General features: G+C 40.9%; 1 protein-coding gene across 1 annotated transcript in view; it reads left to right on the top strand.

The window, feature by feature from the left end:
- Nucleotides 1–11,867, top strand: part of acoxl (acyl-CoA oxidase-like) — a 37,581-nt gene extending 25,714 nt beyond the window's left edge. Inside the window, exons 18-19 of the mRNA XM_080449470.1 lie at nt 2,580–2,681; nt 10,359–11,867. Coding sequence (XP_080305596.1) covers nt 2,580–2,681; nt 10,359–10,550 — 294 coding nt within the window. The 3' untranslated portion in view covers nt 10,551–11,867. The remainder of the gene's footprint in view (nt 1–2,579; nt 2,682–10,358) is intronic.
- The last annotated feature ends 889 nt before the right edge of the window (nt 11,868–12,756 follow it).

The following is a 12,756-nucleotide window of genomic DNA, read 5'->3' as shown; positions in this document are numbered from 1 at the left end:
ATGTGAAAACGTGCTTAATGTATCATGCTTCATCAACACCCATTCTGTGGATTCAGTGTTCGGAACACAGTAGTGCTTGGAACTATTGGTCGATCAATGGCAAGCGCTACTTCCGCATTCTTGTTCTTGTTGTTATCGCTGAGCACCGAAACAAATTCCAAATCAACTGTTAGTTATTGAATATTATGTGAATATTCCTCGTTTACGACTGAAGTCTACAGGAGTGTCTCTCTCGGTACCTCTGGCTGAAACAAAAATTTGACAACAATTAAAGTTGTCATTGAAAATACAACATTTACAAAATATCTAAAACAAAAAGGTAGTGAAAGTGATATTTTCGGTGATATTCTGGGGTGGTTAAATCAGTTTAACCTCTTTAACCCTATTTTATACTTCAGCTATTCAACATTTTTGTTTGGAAGAATCTTGATAAAATGTGAAAATTGAATTTTCTCTTCTGGGGGTCCCTGGCTCAAATTCTTTCCAGATGGGGGTTCACGGCCTAATAAACATGAGAACCACTGATATAGACCACTGTTCGTACCATCTAACTAGCAGGTGACTTAAACATGGGCTCACGGCAGGGCCTTAGGCGGACGGAAACGCACCACAAACACTGAACCACTCGTGTTTAAAAACGTTTTGGACACACAAATGGCACTGAGGGGGAAAATGTATGCTAATGCCAAAAGCATGCACGTTACATTGCACTCAATGAGTCTTAGTTGATGTTATTGCCACAAAGGTGTCATTGCTCTGTGTTGGTATGTTTTTGTATTTATTTTCCACTCCTTTCTTTGATCTCATGTGGCGGTTAACGGTCTCATAAATGCATACACACGTGGCACATCGCACGTTTGTGTGTGTGCGCGCACACACACACACACACACACACACACACATGCTGTGAAGAGGCTATCTACTGTAATAAAGCAGGCATGTCTATTTTTCCATTTCCTCTGTTCACACCAAAGTGGAGACAAACATGAAGTTGTTGTTTTAACTCAGTCACCACCAGATACTGTCCCTACTCACTATCATACTGTTATTACTGTAGGCACTAGATAGTGGTATATAATACAATTAACCCATATGATCCTTTTCCCAATTTGTCACGACCTGGCCCGTAAGGCCATTGGCAAAGAGGACTCAGGAGGAAGACACACGGCTGTTTTAAAAGTGCACTAAATAAATGTATTTACAAAATTAAACAATGAACTCAAACATACAACAAATAACAATATGGGGTGTGTTAATCTGTAAAATCAGTGATGTCAATGTTGGTTACGTTTATATTCTTCAAACTCCTCCATCAACGCCTTGTTTTTCTCACTCAATTCCTGCGTCTTCTCAAGTTCCTCTTCCAATCGCTGCTGGTGCTCCATCTCCATGCTCTGTATGATGTTTCTCTCATCAGCCAACCTTTTCGTCAAGTCCAGCAAGTTTGCCTTTTCAAGCTGGAGGTCAGTCCCAAGCTTAGCGTTACCCGTTAGCAAACACCAGCTCAGACATCTTGAGGGCATTCTTTACATCAACTATAGAAGTGATGCTGTCCCAGTGGTGCTTCAGGCGAACCTCGTTTGTCTGCATCCAGAACCTTCTGTTGAAGATTAGCAACCTGGGCACTCCTTAGGTCCATTTCTGTCTCAAGGTTTTCCATCTGTTAGTCATCTATCGCTGATTGTCAATTTCCGACCTGAGCATTGCCCTGTGTGGTAGGCAAAATGTTTGGTTATATTTGAGATTTGGTTATATTTTTGTTTTTGCGTGTTGTCATCAGGGATGATTATTTACATCACTGCATTAGTGCGGTGCTTAGGAGTTGGGGTAGGTGTGACATGTGCGACCTGGGCTGTTGGTAAAGTAGTGTTCCCCGGCGGTAGGCATAGTGGCGTTTCCCCTTTTGGGTTTTGCTGTTTGTTATTTTTCTTAGATTCTGTTCCACAAAAGATGGGACAGGGTGGTGCCACTCAGGAACTCAGGAGGACCACTGAAGACTAGGGATGAGCTAGTCAGTCAGGTTTTGATAGGCAGTTGAGTTAGGGGGATTATTGGCCTTTGGCACTGTTGGCATTTAGCCTGTCTTGCAGCACACACAGTGTTATTAAGAGAGCATTTGTTCTTGCGGGAATTTGGTCTAGTCTGCACTTTCAAACAACCATGTGTCTTCCTCCTCTTTGTCATGGCCTTATGGGCCAGCCAGGTCGTGACAAATAGCATTGTTCTGACTCCAAATTAAGTTGTAATGTATATTTAATGTTATATTTTATTCAGACATTTAGCTCTAAATGGCATATTTAACCAACTGTAACTCTGGTACCAGTGGACCCATCAACTCACTTGAAATTGTATGTTATTATGATCAACTGAACAGAAGTGAAATGATTGAAATAGAGAACGGCAATACCATGGTATGGCATGAAAATGGAAAAAGAGGATGCATATTGTATGATGGTGTTCATTAACCATTTTCAACCTAGCATCCCTGTCATGCCATGTCACCGGCTATTGTTGCTGGTTTAAAAATGTTAGATTTTTATTAAGTGGTTAACAAAGTGTGTGTGGTGTCTTGTATCTAGTTCTGCCTGCTCCATGGGACCAGTCTGCTGTACCAGGAACGTGCCTGGTATCTGGAACACAACTATCTAACCCCTAGTACCAGCAGAGCCATACGCACACAGGTAACACACGCACACACACACACACACACACACACACACACACACACACACACACACACACACACACATACTCATACTCATACTCATACTCATACTCATACTCATACTCATACTCATACACATACACATACACATACACATACACATACACACACACACACACACACACACACAGAAAAAACACTTAACTCTCTCAGTGCCACGCCCCGACATATCCCGAGTTTTTCCCGAGTACCCTCAGTGCCAGCACGAGAAATCCCGAGTTTTTACTTTTGACTGTGGTCGCGTTATTCTGTTTATTTTTCATGATCACTTTCGCTTCCTGACTACATCAGACTCACCCGGAGCCGGATGTAAAAAAAAAAAATTCATTTCCGGGTCACGTTGTTTTTCTCCGGTGATTTTCGGCCAGAATAGGGAAAGTCACGGTTTTTCACACGGTATAAAAAGCGAACGGAGAGGTCCACGTCTACTCTCTTTGGTCTGGGTGACGATCAGTCATCGTAGTCGTGTATCGCATCGTAATTTAGCGCGATCAACGATTGTCGAAAATGTCAACATCCGGTTCTGACCGGATATGACGTGAGCCTGTTTGGGAGGGGGCGAGTGAGCCAGCGAGATCATCAATGTGTCGATTTGTTGCTCTCTACTGGTAGAACTGTATTATGGGTTTAAAACCCCAATCAGATCATTTATTTGAATGAAAAATTACAAAATTGCAAAATAAAAAAAAACGCAAATTCCTGGCAGTTTGGGAGTACTTTATGAAAATACTCTTGGCACTGAAAGAGTTAAAGAGGTGGTGCCATGTTTTTGCACTTTTTCTGTTTTTCATGTGTCTATGAGGTTGATAGAACTTCATTAAGCCCCCCGGTGGTGTTTTTATGGTGTTTTATGTCTTCTCTGACTATTTGGAGTTTCTTCCTGGAGGCTGAAACCTTGAGGGTCAAACGTGCCAATAGAGAAACAGCGCTTTAGTGACATCACAAAGCCATACCCTCCCCCTCATTATCATAACACAACATGTGTGGGCATGAGGAGGAGGAGGGACTAGGACAGGTGGGTGGTGCTAAGGTGGTGGAGGAGGTGCTAAGGTGAGAACCAGGTATAGTTAATGAACTGGTGGGTGTGTCTACATAAAAACAACATTTTAACACTTACTGTACACTTTCTTTTTGTTGAAAAAAATCCTTACATAATAATAATACCTTATGATCAGGTTTTAGGGTTGAAAAATATCATGGCACTCTTTAAAGGGCAAGACCACTTTGTTAGAGGTTTGGGTTGTGATTGGGGTGGTTGTTGCCATGATGTAACTTCAAAGGTGGACAAGAAATCAAAAATAATTGCTCCATTGATTAGAAATTGATCAAAATATGCTCCTCATTGCTTCTTAAAGTCACTCTTTTCGCACGTAAACCAACGCAAACAAAGTTGATTCAGACAATATAGAACATCACCAAACCCATTACTGTTAGTTTTTTTTATAAAAATGTTAACTTCCAGTTGAGTTTGCTATTTTTATTTGGAAGAAAACCCGGACTGGATCCGCGGATCCGGATCCGGATCTTCAAATATTAAAATCAACAGGAAGTTAACATTTGTACCAGTACTGGGTTTGGTGATGTTCTATATTGTCTGAATCAGCTTTGTTTGTGTTAGTTTATGTGCTAAAAGAGTGACTTTGAGAGCTGTTTCACTGTACATTGTAAGTCAATGAGGAGCATATTTTTAAGTCATCAATTTCTAATCAATGGAGCAATTATTTTTTATGTCTTGTCCTCCTTTGGAGTTACATCATGGCAAGGTAACTACACAACCCAAACCTCTACCAAAGTGGTCTTGCCCTTTAAGTCCTATTTTATCTTTTTGGCTATTGAAAGATAACCTGTCTACAAGCTCACAGGCGATGGATGCAACACATTGTGAGCTTGTAGAGAGGCTATTTTTGAAAAATCTTGATCTTCCCTTATGGACTGTTTTCAAAATCTCATTAAGACTTGAGGTGAGATATGGGATTTCAGGATTTCCCCAGAATTGGACAATATTTTGCATTCTCAGCAAAGATTAATAAAGTACATGTGTGTGTGCGCACACACACACACACACACACACATTTGTGTTCATATTCCTAAGCACCTGGGCAGCCAGCCATGAAACCTACAATAGGAATGTAACATGAGTATGGATCAATGTCATCAGTTCTCGTTATTAATGTACATAGAACAAAATAACACAGCGTTGTTTAGCATAGCTAGCGTTAGCTTGTGGCTACATAGATAGTTGTCCTCAGGTCCTGAAACATGTCTTGTAGAAAGAATAGAGGAATAACCAAAACAAAGAAACAGCAGAAAAGTACTAAACAGCATTTCATCTAATACAACCTAGTGTTGGAAACAATGACGAGCCTGAGTGACTTTTAGTGACTGAGTGACTGTCCCACTTCATATCACCAAAGTTGGTTGCGAAAGTGCCTCCCAGTGATAAACTACATCCTGGAGGACATTTAGGTTGCGATCCGTCTCTCTCTTCTAATCCGAGCATGAAACCAGGAACCGCATCTTCCTTGCTGCCCAGGAAGCTGTAGCAGAGGGCATTTGCATACTCTGTTCTGATATCTTCATCATCATAAACCTCATAAATTAAGACCTTAAACGTGAAACGGGAGCCACACGAATCAACTTAAAGTGTCGCACTGTGGTCATGGCAGCAGGGCACAATTGTTGGCTTCAGTAATTGATTTTGTACTTTTAGTCCAATGCTTTTATATATTGATTTATATAGTGTATACTTCTTTCAAAGTCTTGCTATCTTTTCTGTTCTAATTTCTTGTACATTATACTTTCAGCAGTATCTCTATCTTGTATCTTTCTGTGTTATTTTCCTCTTGGAGTCCATATTGTCTTCTTTTTCTTGCCTCTGTATCTCTCTCTCACACAGCCCAGTTCAGTCTATTTCTGTTTGGTACACATGCGTGAAAGAGCATAAGTTCTGTTGACTGAGTACCCTGTGTGTGCATGTGTGTTTTGTTTACCCTCCTTGTTACAGCAGTCTGCTAGCACAGTTGTTCTCACGTAAGTGTGATCAAATAGCAGTGGCACACACATAAACACTCCTACGGTGTGCGGCCATGTGCACACACACACACACACACACACACACACACACACACACACACACACACACACACACACACACACACACACACACACACACACACACACACACACACACATTCCGTTCCAAACCCCTCTTTATGCACACACACATGTACACATGCAAGGACACTTGTTGTCACGCAGCAGCAGATGATTAGCATTGCTGTGCTAGCGTTGTTTCAGCAGACTATTAGGCTGTCATAAGCATAATGTTAGCATGTGATCCCATAAAGGACCACAACGTGGTTACCATAGAGACCCTGTGAGAGAAGATTTGTGTTGTTGAAATATTTCAAAATTACTCCAAATTGTTCACTTTTAAAAAAAATATATTTTGGGGGGGATTTTGAATGGCCTAACTGTAAAATAGGGTTAACGCGATTAAACTGATTGTGATGCTAGATTAACACATTTTAGCTGGGGACCCCCTGGAACCCCCTCAAGGACCGCTGGGTGTCCCCAGACCCCATGTTGAGAGTCAGTAGTCAACTAGCTGCTGAGATGTGTATCCTATCAGGATACTGCCGGTGGGAAGAAATCTGCATGCTTTGGAGCTGATAATATCAACCACATTGGTACAATTAGGACAATGGGCATTCCCATTCAAATCGTGGTTCTTGAACGGCTCTATAGATATATTACAATAACTAGACTGTGATAAAACATTACTTTACAAAGAGTGTGTGTTCATCAGCTGATACTGTATGGAGGATTTTGGGACTCAAACAACCACAGCTAGGGGTATTTACCTAAATGATTTGCTGCCTAATAAAATAACACCATTGACTGCAATTTCTAAAGTGCTAGAGACAGCAGTTTTTTTTATATAAATGCAGTGGACTGGAGGGTTGCTCCAGATTGCCTCATGCATAAAGTACTGAAATGTTGGACTGAATCCATGGCCTAAAATAAAAGTTAACACATTGGGAGCTGTTGAAAATATCAGTGGATTTCAGTGCATCCACGTTTTTTATACAAAACTAATTTGGAATGCAAAAGTCTATGCAGACAGGAAAGAATCATTATCCACCTGCCATAGTCTGTTAAATTCATCAACCAGTCATTGGTCACCAGTCAAATAAGCTGGTAAACTGGGCTTACTTATCATAAGAAGCCAAAGACTAACTAGCATTTGACTGGTATTGTAGCTGGTGTCACTTTCCCATCCTGTTTATAATAGAGTGATTATACTTAGTTACTTAGGTCTAAAGCTAGTGAAAAACAAGTCCCAGGAAAGATGATAGCGGCAGCCTTGCTTTGCTTATCACAGCTCAGGTTCCAACGTGAACAGGCCATGCAAATAGTCTTGGTCCTGTATGTAACTGACTGGATGCCTGTTTGTCTGTTTGACTGACTGCTTGGTTGTTCACAGGATTACTTATTGGCTAGATGCTTACTGGAGATACAGTACAGTACGGCTGTAGAGAATTGACTGGGGTGCCAGTCAGATGATGGCCTGACATTATTTAAAAATTTTAAGCAATGTACTGTTGTGTAGTAGTCAAACCACTCAAAGAGCCCACCCTAAAGTTGCTGACTGACTAGATGAATATGTTGATTAATTTAATACATGGGACCACAATGGAGACAAGTCCCCAATACTTTTTTGTGTTATCCTTTTAGCTTTAATGCCTTGCCGTACCACGTGCTATTTTCATTACTGACTAATAAAGTATTCAATCAATCAATCAAAGTAGTTGAAGACTGATTGGTGGTTGCATGATTGACAGAAGGATAAAAATAATACCCTCCACTTTACCACTGAGTGTCTGTTTGAAAAGCTTACTGGCTGCCTCAGGGGTGTGTGTGTGTGTGTGTGTGTGTGTGTGCATGCGTGACACGTAGCTGTGACCTTTCTCAGCATCATGCTAGGTCTTCAGAGTCACAGTGCTATTGTGTTCTGACCTCTCACATTACAACTAGTCAATAAGATGGTGTGTCTCACACACTCATTCACACACACACACGCACAACTGCCCCCTTAAAATATTGATCCTTAGGCATTCTTGGAACCACACAAGCACACACACTTCGACACACATACACATTATTGGCCCAGGTGGTCAGTATTGTCCTATAGCCCTGAAAGGGGACGGGTCGCAGTTCACTGCATGGGAACTGGGATGATCTTCATTAACAGTCAATGAGCGGTTGTCAATAACAGTAATTGTCGCACTCAAACACATACCCAACCCATGCTTACTGAAAACAGATACAGAAAGAGACACTATTACACACTCTTTTAATTATTTCAATCAATTTCTTTAGAAAACGGTGGCCAGTCTCTCAGCCTTTGTATTAGTGTTTTATTAGAAAAAAAAAGAAGAAAAAAAAAGGCACAGGAGCGGAAAGTAGTATGTGGTATGTGCGGTTATGAACCCTAGCGTCCCTATTCTGGGCATGTCATAATACGTGAACAACCGGTGAAAATAGGCAAACTTACAGCAAAAATAGCAGATCTATTTAGCTATTTCATGTACAGTAGAGTAAAGCATATAACCAATAAACTTTTTTAAGCCATTGTTTTATTGAACAGTACAGTGAAGAGAGAGATGATAGAGATTGAATTAGCTGGATGAGCTCATGATGTGAAGCGTGGGAAGCATGGTCAACTGGCTGAGCCAACAGAACACATCAATATGTCGTTATAGTGCTGGCGTCAGACTGCCCTCCAAGTACTATGATAGTGAGTACTGCACTAAGTACAGCGGGTATTGCACAATCGAGGGGCATGCATTACCAACAGGCATCATTATCAACAGGCATCTTTCCAAACTAGTATCAGCCTATTTTAAGTTTAATACATTTATATCATATATAAATTGTATTGGGTTAATCAAATTCTCCCTGATGGCCATTTGGCCAGTAGGTGGCAGTAGTGGAACCCAAATAGACCTACAGTATAATGTATAATTCGAATGTTACCAAAAAATATATTTTGGTAACATCTGCCTAAATTGTAAAAAAGTGTTTGACCATGCATATTGCATTAAATGTACATATACTGTACCTGAAGCAATAGACAGTTTGACAAGTATGCAAATCCCTTGTGTTAGAATGTCAGGGTGACTATCCACACGGAAGGCCAATTAAAAATGATCATACATAATGTCATATTTGTTCATCAAAATGTGTGTTCACACTCTGTCCAAATTAAATAAACAACCTTGGGCTTGTGCAGCTTGAGTCATCGATGTAATGGCTAGGTCAATAATCTGTAATTAAGCCTGTATTTACTAAGGTAGCATTCAGGTGCCTTTCTGATCCACTGAGACCCTGTATTCTTCAGTTGACTGAGGTCTCCTAGGCTAGGGGTCTGTATCTGGTTCCCTCCTTTTTTCCCTCTACACTAAATCTCTTTGTCGAAAATAGCCAATTGACAGCGTGTGCAACGCGACACATGAGATTGTAAATCTGCTATTTTTGGCAAATTTTCGCGTTTTCAAGTAATCATAATAATGAATGTAATGAGGTAAAAATAAAAGAAGAAAAATATAGAGAAGCTACAAATCAAGAGGTAAAATGGCAGGTATGCTAACATTCTTAAGGCAGGTAAGATACTGTATATTTAGCAGCCATGGGGAATGTGCGAGAAAACAATGCTAATCCCACTATTTGGGTCAGACATTTACTGTACATGTTGATCAAACGTTCAACTGGCTCATCAATTAATATATGCCAATCTCACACGTTTTCACATATTCTCACAGCAGCTATCGATCAGTATTGATCACATGCAAATGGTATTGATTGGCTCCCACTCCTTGTGTGCCTCTTCCCGGGCTTCTATCTGTTTGTTCACGTGTGTATACAGTACTGTATGTTATATATTATGTTATATTATGTTATATTTTTTAAATGTGTTGAATCTCTTTTTTTCACCTATGATGACATACAATGACAAAATAGGGGTGTGTGTGTGTGTGTGTGTGTGTGTGTGTGTGTGTGTGTGTGTGTGTGTGTGTGTGTGTGTGTGTGTGTGTGTGTGTGTGTGTGTGTGTGTGTGTGTGTGTGTGTGTGTGTGTGTGTGTGTGTGTGTGTGTGTGTGTGTGTGTGTGTGTGTGTGTGTGTGTGTGTGTGTGTGTGTCGTGCCATTGAATTCTGCCCCAGATATATACACATAGATAGCTCATTGGCCACTGCTGTTCATTGAAGCAATGCCTCATTGTGGCCACCATATTAGCTGGGTCAAACTGTGCCTCCAAATCCCCATGTATGTCTATGGAAAGCAGGAGGTCTCTCCACAATTAAAATCATCACTCTTTTTTTCTTTTTCTTTTTTCTTCTTTTACCATTTTCAAGCGGTTTGGTTTGTTACAAATGTCAAACATGTAATTATGGTATGATACAGGAAACTTGTATGATACATAAAACATTTGGGGTTTCATACAAAAACACCTTATCTTAAGTAGATAATAACAGCAGTGGTTATAAAACATAAAATATCTTTGGCAAACTGACCCAGCAAATATGGTGGCGGCAATGGCCAATGTATTTATGTCTATGTTCTGCCTTACAGCTACTGGAGTTGTGCAGATCAGTGAAGGATGAAGCTCTGAAGGTGGTGTCGGATTTCAACATGCCTTCCTGCTGCATCCAGGCTCCTATCGCTGGAATAGCCAATCCCAGGGCTCAGTGGGCGTTCTACTCTCCTCCAGACCACACACACTTGTCCTCCTCCCTCCCTCAGCATCATGCTGCAAAACTATGAGGTTTTTATGATTTCATGGAATGAACGGATCAATTATGTGTTGGGCATCATGTTCATTCAAAGAAATTGGATCACACTCAGCAAAGAGTATATCTTACTATGTTGTTGTTGGTGTTGTCCACTGTATTCCTTTATTTTTCTTTATTGAGACAGAAATAGGAAACTTGAGGGAAACAGACAGCATCGGAGAGACACAGGAATGAAGCCTATCTGGTCGGATGTGATTGAATTTCATACCAGAATGGTGCACACGTGGGTCCAAAGATGGGCTCTTAAAAGTAACAACATCAATGGGCAATGGGCAATATTTGAGATGCCTTCTTGCAATACTTGAAGAGCCTTTCTGTATAGCAGTCTCTTTATGCACATCTGTGAGTGTGTGCATTGGGCTAGCTCTAAATTAAATTATTATTCAACATTTCATCCACCTTTTAAGTAAACTTAACGAATATTGTCAAAGTGCCATTCACTATGCGGCTCAATGGCGAAAGCACAGAACCGTTACTGCCAGGATTGTACAGCAAAATCTGAAAATGAGTGCCAAAATGGACATTTATGGAGGGTTCAATGTAGGGATTTGTCTCTCTCTTAAGCCACCCATACTTCCACAAGTGCACTGATGCCTCAGATTATTTCTAAATACTATTTCAGCCAGAACTGCAACATACAGGAGTCTGAATTCCATGTATTTGTTAAGCAAAGTAGATGTCTTGGCGTTTTTAAAGATTTGCTTTTGTTATATTTTAAACACACATTACATTACTATTGTTCGATTTATATTAATATTTTGTATTTGGCCATACGTTGGTGATGTCGTTGAAGTTTTCAGTCTACAGTTTCAAAGGACTCTTCACTGATGTGAAATGCCTTCCGTTCTGGATCTATATGGAACATATTTGTCACCTTTTCTACTCTTAACTGTTGCTATAGGTTTTAAAATAAATGTCAGTTGTTGCTCCCACTAGCTGCTCTGGAGATTAATAAAACTATATTATATGTTGTTACGGATAAGATGCCACAATTTAATATCTGAAAATAAAAGCTTAAGTTTGGCTTGAACCATCTTGCCTTGTTGCGTTCCTACTCCCCTAGACCCGGTGGGTCGTAACATATGTTATTAACCCTCTGTTATCAAAATCATTATGCTGCCCTGAAGAGATTATTAACTTTAGGCAAGAACGGATGTTGGATGTTCATGAAACTTTGTGGGGATGATGAGTGGGCTGCTGTGGAAAGATCCTTGCATTTAGATCGCAAAGGTCAAAATGACAATCGGTCATGTCTCAGGAGTGGAGACAGAAAAACAGGTGTAGCTGAACTGCAGACAGGATTTGCACATTCAGGTGTGTGTTTTTTGTTATTCTTGTTGACTTAAATGTTTTAGTAGGTAACCGGAACACTTGCCCCAAAACACACTCGCCCCCATTTTTTGAGCTGAACATTCGCCACGCTTGGCGCGGAATGCTCACCCCGCTTGGCGCAGAACGCTCGCCCAGCTTGGCTCGGGAACACTCGCCCCGCTTGGTGCGGAACACTCGCCCTGCTTAGTGAGAATAGACCACAGCCCCTAATATTAAGTTAGGAAGTAGTTGGACAAAAAACAGACTGAGGCGCGCCGTCCGAGAGGTACATGGCAACATCCGCCGTTGTAGGGGGTTCTCTAAGTGTACTAAACCACATGGAGAACAACTGACCTAAAGCAAAGGAAACTGCACTAATGAGAGAGGAAAAAAACACAAGCACACAAATTAAAAGGGGATAATAAAGTATTAGAGTTCAAGGTAAAAAGTACAACTACTTAACAAACTCAAGAAAGCATGCTGGGCCTTGTGGCTATACGCTTTATATTGCTTGAGGGTATGCTCTATGTGCACATCTGTGGAAATAAGAAAGCTACAAAGCGCTCAGGTGGAACAGTGGTAAAGATGGCTTTGTCGAGCGTCTTTACGTACACAACTGGCCCGTGCTCGTGGGAGGGAAGCCGGGCAGGGAGGGTGATAATTGTCATTGCCCGTATTCCTACAGGCTGGGGTGGCACCTGTCGGCAGGGAGTGTTGGGTGGGACGATGGCTCTACATCCTCCTGGTGGGGGCTCTTCACTGGTAGGTGAGTCAGTAGGATACAACAGCAGTGACAACACACAGTGTGTGGGCAGATTGGAGAGAAAAAGGGGTAAAAATAAATAAATAGGAGAGCAATTTTTTTT

The sequence above is a fragment of the Gymnoscopelus braueri genome (genome assembly GCF_963280865.1).
Source record: "Gymnoscopelus braueri genome assembly, chromosome: 14".
Taxonomy (NCBI): Eukaryota; Metazoa; Chordata; class Actinopteri; order Myctophiformes; family Myctophidae; genus Gymnoscopelus; species Gymnoscopelus braueri.
Note: the sequence above shows the minus strand (reverse complement) of the source record. Positions and strands in the feature narration are given on the sequence as shown.